General features: G+C 39.3%; 2 protein-coding genes across 3 annotated transcripts; both read left to right on the forward strand.

Annotated features, from left to right (window-relative positions):
• The first annotated feature begins 1,484 nt into the window (after positions 1-1,484).
• On the forward strand, positions 1,485-8,593 carry LOC119997478 (receptor-like serine/threonine-protein kinase ALE2). Of its 2 annotated transcripts, none has more exons than XM_038844536.1 (16): positions 1,485-2,105; positions 2,743-2,856; positions 2,938-3,240; positions 3,342-3,473; positions 3,577-3,645; positions 3,726-3,827; positions 3,921-4,010; positions 4,563-4,691; positions 4,849-4,926; positions 5,018-5,119; positions 5,230-5,340; positions 5,437-5,808; positions 5,889-6,182; positions 6,539-6,928; positions 7,029-7,269; positions 7,516-8,593. In XM_038844536.1, exons 1-16 carry the CDS (start codon positions 2,018-2,020, stop codon positions 8,204-8,206), a joined length of 3,306 nt encoding a protein of 1,101 aa, XP_038700464.1. In that variant the 5' UTR covers positions 1,485-2,017; the 3' UTR covers positions 8,207-8,593. The 2 variants fall into 2 exon arrangements, with proteins under 2 accessions (XP_038700464.1, XP_038700465.1); XM_038844537.1 differs by having other exon boundaries at positions 5,233-5,340.
• Positions 8,594-8,957: 364 nt separating this feature from the next.
• LOC119997660 (transmembrane protein 258) lies at positions 8,958-11,793 on the forward strand. The gene is made up of 4 exons (XM_038844815.1): positions 8,958-9,088; positions 9,201-9,301; positions 11,447-11,525; positions 11,624-11,793. Exons 1-4 carry the CDS (start codon positions 9,086-9,088, stop codon positions 11,669-11,671), a joined length of 231 nt encoding a protein of 76 aa, XP_038700743.1. The 5' UTR covers positions 8,958-9,085; the 3' UTR covers positions 11,672-11,793.
• The last annotated feature ends 123 nt before the right edge of the window (positions 11,794-11,916 follow it).

The following is an 11,916-nucleotide window of genomic DNA, read 5'->3' on the forward strand; positions in this document are numbered from 1 at the left end:
AGGATTACTAAGAAAAATCATGTTGAGGCCCTTGAGGGCCAATTCTAGGGTTTCAGTTGGATATGAGATCTCAATTATTGATTGCGTGGGGTTGTTTTTTAGCCCAATGTGGGGACAGAGGTGCTATTTCAAGTGGTCCATTAGCCGTCTGATGTTATAATTGAAATTATATTTTGTCTTCTGCAACACATTAATAAAGAAAAAAAAACAAATATAATATTCTTGTCCAGGCAAGCAGAGACACACAGTTGTATACAAAAATATGACAGGAAAAGTAAAAGACAAATCTTCTTTTTTATTCTTCTGATATGGAAATGAAGTGAATCAAGATTCTTAATAAAAACTGTGTGTGCCTGTCCAAGCAAGTGGTAGCCCAGTTGATTAAGAGTCTTCTCAGCGGTGGTCACAGATTCAAGTTTCGTGTGCTACGGCCTCTGCATAATTTATTATAAGTTATTGGTCTCTGCATAATGTAGTATAAGTTATTGGTCGGGTTGAACTTTGTGAACCAGATGCTACTATGCTAACTGCTCGCTAGACACTTATGAAGCCCTTGCTGAATGCAATCAACGAATAAGGGTTGACGAAGTGGGAATTCCGGGGAGAAACGATTGAAGGTGCATTCTTCAACTGTACGTTTTTTGTTGGGATTGCGATGATGGACTCGTCCTTTATCCACAGTGAGTGGATACTGACCTTTTTAAATAAAAAAATTCAACCAAGCAACTAGTGTAAATATTGACAAATTAAAAACGCATGTTTGGGGATCATCATGTCACAGAGAGAATATAAGCGCATTTTAGGGTCTAAGCAAACTAATGCCGACACTTCAACTATTATTATTATTATTATTATTATTTTAAAGACCCATTGAAGACTTCTTAGTGGCTCTTCATGCTTGACATTGAAGTTAAATATCCCTAACAAAGCTTTTTTCTTTTTTTCCAACTTAGTAAGAGTCAAAATTGTTGAAATCCATGTCATCGTTTATTCGTTCACATGCTACACAGTCAAATGAACTTCTCCCATTTTTCATTATTACAGTTATACAAAACTTTATTTGATTTGTTAATGTTGTTAAATAAAATAAGCCAGATAGGGGGGAAAAATATATTCCAAGAAAGGTAGGAAAGAATTACGTTATCCTCATTCTGTGACCATTGACCATTATATTCTCTTTGAGAAAAATCAAAATATCGAAACTTTGATTTGGAAACAAACAGTGATGTGGCCAATTAGAGACAGTCAACAGCTCACTCTCACATGTCACAAAAAGTTATCAACTTACAAACGACAAAAAAAGGATTAACTGAAACTGAAAGCAAGGTTTTAATACACGGAAATGGAAGAAAAGATCAAAAGATTAGTCAACCAAGCATACCCAAATAATCAAAATCAAAGGCAAACAATTTCCAACTAAAGTCGAAAACTTTTCATTCAATACCTACTAATAACTCCCATATAACCTCCCTCACCTAACTAAATTAACACCACTAATCAATAATCTTCTCTCTTTATAGCCTCCAACCAAACCTCCTCACAAGTCACATCTTTTATTTGTCTTAAAAAGGGCAGAGTCTGTTACTTGGCACTTTGAGTCCCTGTTCATTGTATTATTACTATATTTTTTGTTTTTGTTTTGAACAGTTTTTTTTAATTGATTTTCTTTGTAATAACTCATGTCAGTGAATGCGTTTCCACTATCAAACATGGTGGTGGTACTCTTAAGGGCTCTGTGAAAAACAGAGCTTATGGGTTCTGATTTTTTTATCACCGAACGCAGTTTGGGGTTTCTCCATAAACCGCCTTCTCAATGCTTTGCTTACACTGTTCAAGGGTTGTTGCTAATCTAGCCTCCCTTTTGTTATCGCTTCTCGTTATCTACAACCCAGTCTCTTGATATAGTGATTTATTGGTTCCATTATTTTTATAATTATAGAATCTTTGTTGTGGGCGATTTATTGGGGAGTTCTGTATTGAGTTTAAGTTATAGAGGTTTAGATTTGGTGTTTAGGGGATGGGGTTGCTGGTGGAGGTACCAGTGATTCTTCGGCTTCTGAAACTCTCCGTCATTTGTACCCTTTTCACTGTCCACGGATCTACAGGTATTTTAATTTAAATTAATTTTTTCTGATTTAGAATATAATGTGTTATGCTTTAACCATGATGATTGGAAGTAATTTGCTAATCTGGGTAGTTGCAATTTGATCTTGCCAATGTTGATTAAGTTACTAGTAATGTAGAGGATCTTAACTTCTAGTAAGAACACATGATTCTTGTACTCGAATTTCTGGGTTATTTGATTATAAGGAGATTGACAGAGCTGGGATAAAGTGATCTGGAATCTGGAAAATTCATTGTTCTGAATTCTTCCTCAACTTTTTCCAATAAAATTCTCTCAGTATTTTCCCAAAAAATTAGTCAGGGATGGTACTTGTAGGTCCAAGAATAATGTATTGACAAGGTGCTTATGTTATCTTTGTACTATTAGTTAGTTTAGTTCCAGTTGATGCTGGAAGTACTACACTCACTGACCATTTCCATCCCTGCATAGGCTTACCACCATTCTTCATTTGGAGGATAATTCTTGCTTTGACACATTAGGGTTTGAAGTTCATTAGCATTGTTAGCAGCATGGTCTTGCATGCTTGCTTTATGTGTTCTTACTATGTTGTCTCCAAAATTTCTGTTAAGAAATATAAACTCATGTATGTTGGTATTCAAAATTTTGTATCCTTTCAGGGTATGATATATTCCCATTGCCAGCGGATCTTTCTGATATTCTTTTTGTAGAAAGTACACCTGCTCCTGTTTCATGGAGTAGCAATTCACCTGGATCAGCACCTCAGCATCATGGTAACATCCATAAAACTGGCGCTGTCAGTTGTTAGTTTTGTTGAGATTGTTTGACCAGACATTTTTGTTTTGACATCCCAGGGTCAGGCTTGCTTGCTCCTCTTGCATCACCACCTCTAATGTCTACTCCTAGTTCCAGGACAAAAGGGCTTGTGCCCTCCTTATCACCTAGTACTCCAATGGAACCGACGCCACATGATGCAGCTCCTCCTCCTTTGACTGATCAAGGAGATTCACCATCCTTGTCACCAAGGGTTCCCTTTGTATCACCGTCTAATCCCACTGCTACTCCCCCCTCAAATATTCATGCAGATGCTCCATCCTTGTTGCCTGGTGCTCCTGGAGAAAAGACGCCAGCTGGAAATGCTTCCATCTCGGTGCCAGGTGCTCCCAGTTACATGACCAATTGCATCTTCTATACTGGTCCTGAGCTTCACTTTGTCTTAGTTATAAGAATGCATCTCTTTTCCAATTTATTATTGCAGTTGCAACCCCAACAAGTTTTCCACAAATAGCACCAGCCATCAACCTGAGTACACCAGGAACTTTTCCCCCAACGGCCCATCAAAGAAATGCGTCAAAGAGAGAGGCTCCCGTTGAAGAGCCCATTGCTCCAGGTACCTGATAGATGTTTCTTGTGCCTTTACTAGATATGAGTTTACTAACTTCTGAACTGGCTAATTATTTTCCCATGACCAACCATACAACCAAATATAGCAGGAACTTTCTCCCCATCCCCGGGCAGCCAAGAACGGAATGAGTCAAACAACAAGGCTCCTGGAGCTCCAGGTATGATGGCAACAATTTGTTCTGGCTTCATTTGAAATCTAGTAGATTATTTTCTGAGTTGGCCCCTGCAACACCACCAGGACCAACCGTTGACCCAAGTATTCCCACAACTCTGCCACCAACCTCACATCAAAGAAATGAATCAAACTATGAAGCTCCTAAGGTGGCGCCTGTTGCTCCAGGTATATTATCTTTCTCTTTTTTGTGCCGATGTTGATCCATTTGATGGTGTTCTGAAGTGGTTTCTTTCTTTTTCCAATATATGTAATCCATAGCACCTCCAACTAGAGGCGATTCGCCACCAATTCATCATCGAAGGAATGCATATGATGATAAGGCTCCAGCAATTTCACCAACCACTCCAGGTAAGTTAGCATTGTCAAGTTGTGCTTTCACTAGACGCCTGATAAATTGTGCTCTGAATGCCATTCTTTCCATAGAGTTTGCTCACAGCCTTGTGGGTCTAAATTGTTTGGGATTCCATAACCTTCACAGAACTTGTAAGACAAATCTGTAAGCTAGGCTAAGATTTATTTCATGTTCTTCGCAAAACGTATAAGATGAATCAGTAAGCTACAACCATAAGAAGTCTTATCTATTTAGTCTCTTTATCTCTATTTAAGGATATGCATCCACTATGCCATTCACAAAATTATTAAAGTCTGTGTTATTTGTGGCATTTGGACAAAATAAGGACATCCCATGTGTTATGCATTTCCTAGTTTGTTTCATGTTTTTGTTGTATAATTTGGTCATTCTGATAATATAAAATTTAGACAGTCATGTATGTTTATGATCACTACAATAGTTAGCATTCAATTAGTGTCTCATTTGTTTTAGATAGAAATTTATATCTGCAAAAGTTCTCCACTCTCTGAAATCTGAATAGTGCTGCACTGAATGTTCCAAATATGAAGTTGCAGATCCTGATGTCTCTCCAGCATCTACTCCAGGCGTTGACTGGGAGAAAGGTGGAGTGCCGGTTGCTGCACCACCAAATGATATTCCCAAGCTCTTGCCACCTGTGAATCATTTGCCAACTAAGGGTATACATTAGAACAGCAAAATTTTCTGTTAATGATTATGGGTATACATTAGAACAGCAAAATTTTCTGTTAATGATTATGAAGTTGGCAAAGCTTCTGAGTACGGAATGAATAACTACTCATAAGTTAATCATCTTATTCTCAATATTCTTTATAGGTCCTGCCGAGCCTCCTGCATTTATTCCATCAAGTGGGCGAAGACAAAATTCTCCTGCACACTCACCCTTTGATCCAGGTATGGAATATCCATATGTTGTATTCTGACTAAAGCCTGAGCCATGTGCTAAAACATATAATTTAACTACTGACGCCATTTCTACTTGTAGGTTCTTTACTTTCTCCATCCCGTCATCCCTTTCCTCCATCAATGAGCCATGCGTCACCTGCTCCTTCACCATTTCCAAGTTCTGAATCTGGCTGGACCAAAAGTAATGTGATTTGCTTTTCTGTATATCTTGAATAGTATGCTTCAGTCGGCCCTTTCTCCCCTGGCCATCACAGTCTTACTGGCCTAACTGTTTATTTTATATATAAATAGCAGTGCCCATTCTCTCCCCTAAGGTTTCTCCTTCTGGGCCTTCACCAAGAAGTCCAAAGATTCCATTTCTGCCTCCAATTCAAGCACTACCACCTCCTCCTCCTAATGAAGGTGGTTCTTTTAATGTTTTTCTTATTCTTTGTCTTTGTTGTTGTGATAGTTCTTCATCTTGCTGACATGTAACTCATAGCTTGGTTGTATCTACAGACTGTTCTTCTACGGTTTGCACAGAGCCATATACAAATACTCCTTCTGGGTCTCCCTGTGGCTGTGTTTGGCCCATGCAAGTTGGGCTGCGCCTCAGTGTTGCCCTTTACACTTTCTTCCCTTTGGTTTCACAGCTAGCCGAGGAAATGGCTACTGGGGTATTCATGAAACAAAGTCAAGTTCATATTATTGGAGCCAATGCGGCCAGCCAGCAACCAGAAAAGACAATCGTCCTTGTTGACTTGGTACCTCTTGACGACACGTTTGATAACACTACAGCATTTTTGACATATCAAAGATTTTGGCATAAACGAGTTGTCATAAATCCTTCCCTGTTTGGGGAATATGACGTATTATATGTGCGTTATCCAGGTATTGGATAATACTCAGCCTCACTCTCTCTCTTTGCCCACTGCCTTCTGGGTGTTAATGCAGATATACTGCATCTACAGGTCTACCTCCATCTCCACCCTCTGCACAGAGCATTACCATGATAGATGGTGGGCCTTTTTCTGCTAATGGCAATAATGCACGGGCAATAAAGCCCCTGGGGGTTGATGTGCGGAACAGGCAGCATAAAGATGGTCTTAGTGGTGGCATAATTGCTGTAATTGTTCTGTCAGTCCTTGTGGCAGTTGTTTTGTGTGGCGCAATTGCTTGCGTTCTGCTGTTCAAACACAGAGACCATGCTTCGCAACCAGGGTCTACCCAACAGTCCTTACCCGCTACTGTCCTAAAACCATCAGGTAATGCACATTTATATGTGCTCATTGCTGATTGGTCTGTTTGTCTGTTTTGCAAGGACCAGAGCCCCCACTGAGTCAATTGCCATGATTAATTGGAATATTGGGAAAAAATAAATTAATTGAGGGCTTAAGTAATTAATCTGTCCATGTGGTTGTAGTAGGGAAAAAGAATTTCATAGACCTAGTAGTTGAGCAAGATATGACGTTCTGGCATCTGGCCTCTTTTACTTTTATGTGATCTATGCTATACCATACGTTTAATATCTTCATGCTATCTTATTATCAACCACAGATGATATGGTGAAAACTCCGGGTCCATTGTAAAAATTTTGCCTTTTACCTTTGATAATTTGCAGGTACTACTGGGTCAATTATAGGAAGTGGTATCAGTTCTACTTCCTTATCATTTGCGTCTAGCATTGCTCCTTACACAGGATCTGCTAAAACCTTCAGCACGACTGATATAGAGAAGGCAACAGACAACTTTAATCCTTTGAGAGTACTTGGCGAAGGTGGCTTTGGTCGTGTTTACAGTGGCGTTCTTGAAGATGGGACCAAAGTGGCAGTCAAAGTTTTAAAGAGAGATGATCAGCAGGGTGGACGTGAATTCTTGGCTGAAGTCGAGATGCTCAGCCGTCTACACCACAGAAATTTGGTCAAGTTGATTGGAATATGTACAGAGGAGCGCAGCCGGTGCTTGGTTTATGAACTCATTCCAAATGGCAGTGTAGAATCTCATCTACATGGTAGTGATGTTGCTGTTTTATTTGGGTTAACCTGCCAATTTACTTTTAACCGAACATTTTTCTGCAAAATAGTTATGCTCATGTCTTTGTTTATTGTCAGGAATTGACAAAGAAGCTCCACTTGATTGGGATGCCCGGGTGAAGATAGCTCTTGGTGCTGCAAGGGGTCTAGCATATTTGCATGAAGATTCTAGCCCCCGTGTCATACACAGAGATTTCAAGTCGAGCAACATCTTGCTGGAACATGATTTCACGCCAAAAGTGTCTGACTTTGGTTTGGCACGAGCTGCCATGGATGAGGAGAACAAGCATGTATCAACACGTGTTATGGGAACTTTTGGGTATGAAGTTCGTATTCTAGAAACTCATTCAGATTACTCTGGAATGGAAATTGTCACAACGGGCTTCTGGATGACTGTTTTCTGGGAATATGATCCATCTTTGGCATGGCCATCATACCTTATCATATATAATGTGTTTCTTGACCGAAATCTTTTATTTCTAGCAACTATCACTCTGATATTTCAATTGTGACAATTTATTGTCTTGCTTTATTTAATACTTTTTTCCTGATTGCTTTTGACCAGGTATGTGGCTCCTGAGTATGCGATGACCGGGCATCTTCTGGTGAAGAGTGATGTTTACAGCTACGGTGTAGTCCTCCTTGAGCTTCTAACTGGAAGGAAACCTGTAGATATGTCACAACTACCCGGTCAAGAGAATTTAGTTGCATGGGCACGTCCACTCCTCACAAGTAGAGAAGGGTTGGAAACAATAGTAGATCCATGCTTAGGACCTGATGTCTCTTTTGATAGTATTTCTAAAGTAGCTGCGATTGCTTCAATGTGTGTACAGTCAGAGGTATCGCACCGTCCTTTCATGGGCGAGGTAGTTCAGGCCTTAAAGTTAGTATGTAATGAGTGTGATGAGGCGAAAGAAGTAGGTTCGAGAACTTCTAGCCGAGAAAATTTGTCGATGGACTTGGATACTGGAGTCAGTACTGGCTCAAGACAGCTTCCAGATCCTTTGCAAAGCCAATACCACATGCCTCACTATGATTTCGGGCCTGATACAGAGATGGGACTGTCAGCCTCAGATTTGTTCAGCGCACCGGCGAGACTGGACAGACAGGCATCTGGATCCTTTAGGAGATATTCCAGTTCCGGTCCATTGAGGACTGGAAGGGGCAGACAGTTCTGGCAGACAATAAGGGGGTTAACTGGGGGTAGTGTGAGTGAACACGGAGTTATGTTCAAGGTACAACCAAGTTCGCATTGAGCATTTGCAGTCTCTTTCCATGAAAGCTTCATGCACGCAGAGCTTTCGATTCCTGTGACTCCTGCATGCATATTAGAATGCCATACTGGGGCTTGCAATAGAAAAGCGTGCAAATTCTTCATCTTGAGTACATAATTCGACTGCCTGTCGTAGCCTCGATGGAAAAGCTGCGTTATGATGAAGGCTTCCTCATAATACTGGACTAATCTGGCAAGGTTGGCGGATTCAATAATGCAGAATGCAGAGATTCTGATTGAGGCTATTGTGATCTCCTTGAATTGCTATCCAAAATGTATAGTGTTTTGTGTAGATGAAAATTATACTGTTTCCTTTAAAGGGCATATTGAATATTGATATAGTTACTCTCTTTAAAAGTTTTTCCTGCTATCAACCAAATTGCAATTGATTCATAGTACCAAACTGACACTCGAGCCATTAGTTTGAGTGCTAAGAATTGTGTGTATTGCTCTGGTGATCCGGGTTCGATTCGAAACTTCGAATCACCCTTCCCCGTTTTAAGGGGGAAAAAAAACAATTCTTGCTTCTATCTATGTTCTTTACTTCTTTTACTAGATGGTACCTAATGGTGGCTGCAACTATAGCTAGATGGGCCGGCCCAGTTTTGAGCTGGAACTATAGGGCTCTGTTTGGTTATTATGCCAAGAAATGGACGGTCGAGATTCAAAAGATTATCCGAGCGACTAAGAACTTTCATGTGCTGCAGTAGCATCAAATAACAAAAGCCTAGAAATTAACGTCGACTCCCCAGTCGTTGTTGGGAAAAGTAAAACCAGAGCTCTCTAGTTAGGAGCGTTTACTCGCGCGTGAATTCTCAGTTCGGAGAAAAGATCCGCCGACGTCCTCCTCTGCCCTGTAGTGATGGTAAAGCTCTCGATGCTCCATTTCTTCCGGCAACGTTTCACGATTTTACCGTAAATGATTGCTTTCCTTCTGATTTCTAATTCTGCATTTTTTGAAAAAAAAAAAATTCAAGGCTCCGAAACCGATCACGAGTCCCGTACCCGACTCATCGTACCCAACCCTTGCCTTCTTGATGCTCGCGATCGGCCTCGTGATAACTGCTTCCTTCTTCATGTAAGATCTATTTAGCTTTGATAACAAATTTTTTTGTTTCGTAAAAACCGATGATTGCTCTTTTTTTCTTTGAATCCTTGGGGAACATTTAGGTTCTAGTATTTTAAAATTGTGTGAGAGGGATGAATATAGTGTCTAATAGGCAGTGGGGAAGGTTTAGAACATTGGTCATAGCCCATTGTAGCTGCTGTTTTCTATTGAATTGATCCACAATTCGTTTTGTTGCTTCATGGGGTGTTTGTTTGAGTTCTGGTTTGTGATGGTAGGGATTCCGTATGTTGCTTCACTTGCTTATCTTCGTTTATAAGCTCGAGTCACTTGGATTCGGGTCAGAGAAAAGTGACGGGCTACTTCAATTTACAGCTAATCAGTTAAAATGAAAGGATAGGGAAACATCTAATGATGCATCTTTTGTAAGAATGAAATTTGAGACATTCAATGGTTCACATGTGCTACTATTATAACAATTAAGGGATTTTTTTCCTTTGTTATTTAATGCCGTGTTTGAAGGAGTGCTTGCATAATGTAGTCATGTAGATATGATTTATACTTTGTGAGCCAAAGACTATGATCTTTACGTTGCACTCGTTTATATATTTCTTAATTTTCATGGTTTAGGCTGGAGAGCTAGCTTAGTTTTCAAGTAAGAAGGAGATACATTCACTGAATTATAGGAGGATGCCTTAAATTTATGTCAAAAATACTGTTGTTAAAGGCGTTCATTTTTTTTTATCCGTTTGTAAAAATTTACTCATCTTGAATGCGAGGCTTTTGGTGGGGTGTTTGGATGTTGATTTTTATAGTTCTTCAAATGTGCAAGACACTCTCAATTCGCAAAATCCAGGATTGGAATTGATGTGAAATTATGTAATTCCATGTTGGTGGATTGATCTATGTGGAAAAAATTAAAATGTTTTAGAATATTTTATGCTGTGATTTTGTCGTTTTTTTTTGCTTGCTTTTGTTTTTCATTTTCATTTGGGTCCTATATGGCCTTAACATGCAACGTTTCACATCCGTGTGTTTGTGTGTGAAAGAGAGAGAAAAGTGAGAAATGTTGACTTCCTGAATTCTTTGATGTTTTAATCTGTCTCGTATGACTTAACTTCCCATATTCTTTACTATGTTCCAAGGCATGAATACAATCATCTTGAACTGACTGTTTGTTGGCCATCCCTTCTGGAATTATCAGTGCAAGTTTCGAATTGGTGTTTCTTTTACGGATTACCATTGCTATTTATCAAATCATGCTCAGGGACTTCTTTATACTCAGCCAATTTTACTAAGTAACAAAAATTGATAACATATTTGAATTTCTCATGTTGCTTCTAATCAGTGACTTTGTATCTGCTTGCAGTCTCCAATGTGATGTTTTCAGTCAGTTTATTTCCCTAAATATTTGTATAATTTTCTCTGGGATTAGTTGATTTCAGGTTGATATAAAGTGCTCACGGTGTATTTGGCACTTGAACTAGTGAAACTAATTCCTTGGCGTTGTTTTGAGCTCCGCCTTCCTGAGAATACCAGTGTTCTTTGGTTGGGCAGAGACATTTGGAGGATGAAAATAGTTTGGGGGTTGTTAGCTTAGCTTGAAGAATATTCGTGAATGATTACCCTCAGGAGGTGTTTGGAAACATACTGATTCATTCCCGCAAGTGATAAAGTCTATAGGGGGGTACTGTTAGTTAGTATTATGTAGAAATTACTTCTGTTTTCTGTCCATATTGGTTTTATTTCACGCATAATCTATGGTATCATTCTATAGGCCTAAACTATTATACATCAGATTTTCTTGTGTTAACATAAACCTACTTGTGAATTTTAAGGTCATATAAGTTGACATGCGACAAAGTTCTGGAGCATATTTGTTGAAAGAATATAAATCCCTTTTAGTACATGTGCATGTATGTAGCTGTACTTTGTTGGAGGCTATTGCAAGCGTTTGAGCTGCACCATGCAACGCATGCTTTGTATGACATTTACATACACTTGTATCTGTAAACCTCTCTTATAAGGATAAATTTTGCTGTGCTATTGTTGACATTTCATTGATTAATCCTTAAACTTATCACATAAAATTTTGGTCGTTCATCTTCTATGCCTTTTTCCTTTTGGGTTCATAATGGTGCTGAACATTTTGTGCAGCTATGAAGCAACCTCATCAAGGCGGAATCGCAGCCTTGCCAAGGAGCTTATGACAGGAGCAGTGGCTTCTGTTTTCTTGGTATGACTTGTCCAACTGTTTCATAACTTTCTGGTCTTGCATAATAAGAGATTTTGGTCAGTGGCTGGTGCCTAATGGGTTAATACATTTCTGTGCAGGGGTTTGGATCTTTGTTTCTTCTACTTTCCTCTGGTGTTTATGTTTAATTTCTGAAGATTGAGCTACTTTATTTTTCTTAAGCGGGATCAATTGAAGTGGAGGATGATATGATTGAGATTATTAGTGTAATGCATTCTTGGTGTCCGTGATGAGAAACCCTTTTTCTTAATATTGGGAATTCGGGGGTTTGTCGTGCGAATATTTGGAAAAGACAAAAGGAATTCAACCAATTGCACTAGAAAAATCTTGACCAATGGATGATCATCAATAAAGTGTACTGAATGATCCGCAC

Source organism: Tripterygium wilfordii, chromosome 4 (assembly GCF_013401445.1).
Source record: "Tripterygium wilfordii isolate XIE 37 chromosome 4, ASM1340144v1, whole genome shotgun sequence".
Taxonomy (NCBI): Eukaryota; Viridiplantae; Streptophyta; class Magnoliopsida; order Celastrales; family Celastraceae; genus Tripterygium; species Tripterygium wilfordii.

What these genes read in the sequence shown, in the direction of transcription:
- LOC119997660 (XM_038844815.1), top strand. An exon ending in ATAACTGCTTCCTTCTTCAT is followed by an intron (nt 9,302 to 11,446) that starts GTAAGATCTATT and finishes CATTTTGTGCAG; the next exon opens with CTATGAAGCAACCTCATCAA. An exon ending in CAGTGGCTTCTGTTTTCTTG is followed by an intron (nt 11,526 to 11,623) that starts GTATGACTTGTC and finishes ATTTCTGTGCAG; the next exon opens with GGGTTTGGATCTTTGTTTCT.
- LOC119997478 (XM_038844536.1), top strand. Translation starts at nt 2,018, where the DNA reads ATGGGGTTGCTGGTGGAGGTACCAGTGATTCTTCGGCTTCTGAAACTC. An exon ending in AATTTCACCAACCACTCCAG is followed by an intron (nt 4,011 to 4,562) that starts GTAAGTTAGCAT and finishes CCAAATATGAAG; the next exon opens with TTGCAGATCCTGATGTCTCT. An exon ending in ACCTCCTCCTCCTAATGAAG is followed by an intron (nt 5,341 to 5,436) that starts GTGGTTCTTTTA and finishes TTGTATCTACAG; the next exon opens with ACTGTTCTTCTACGGTTTGC.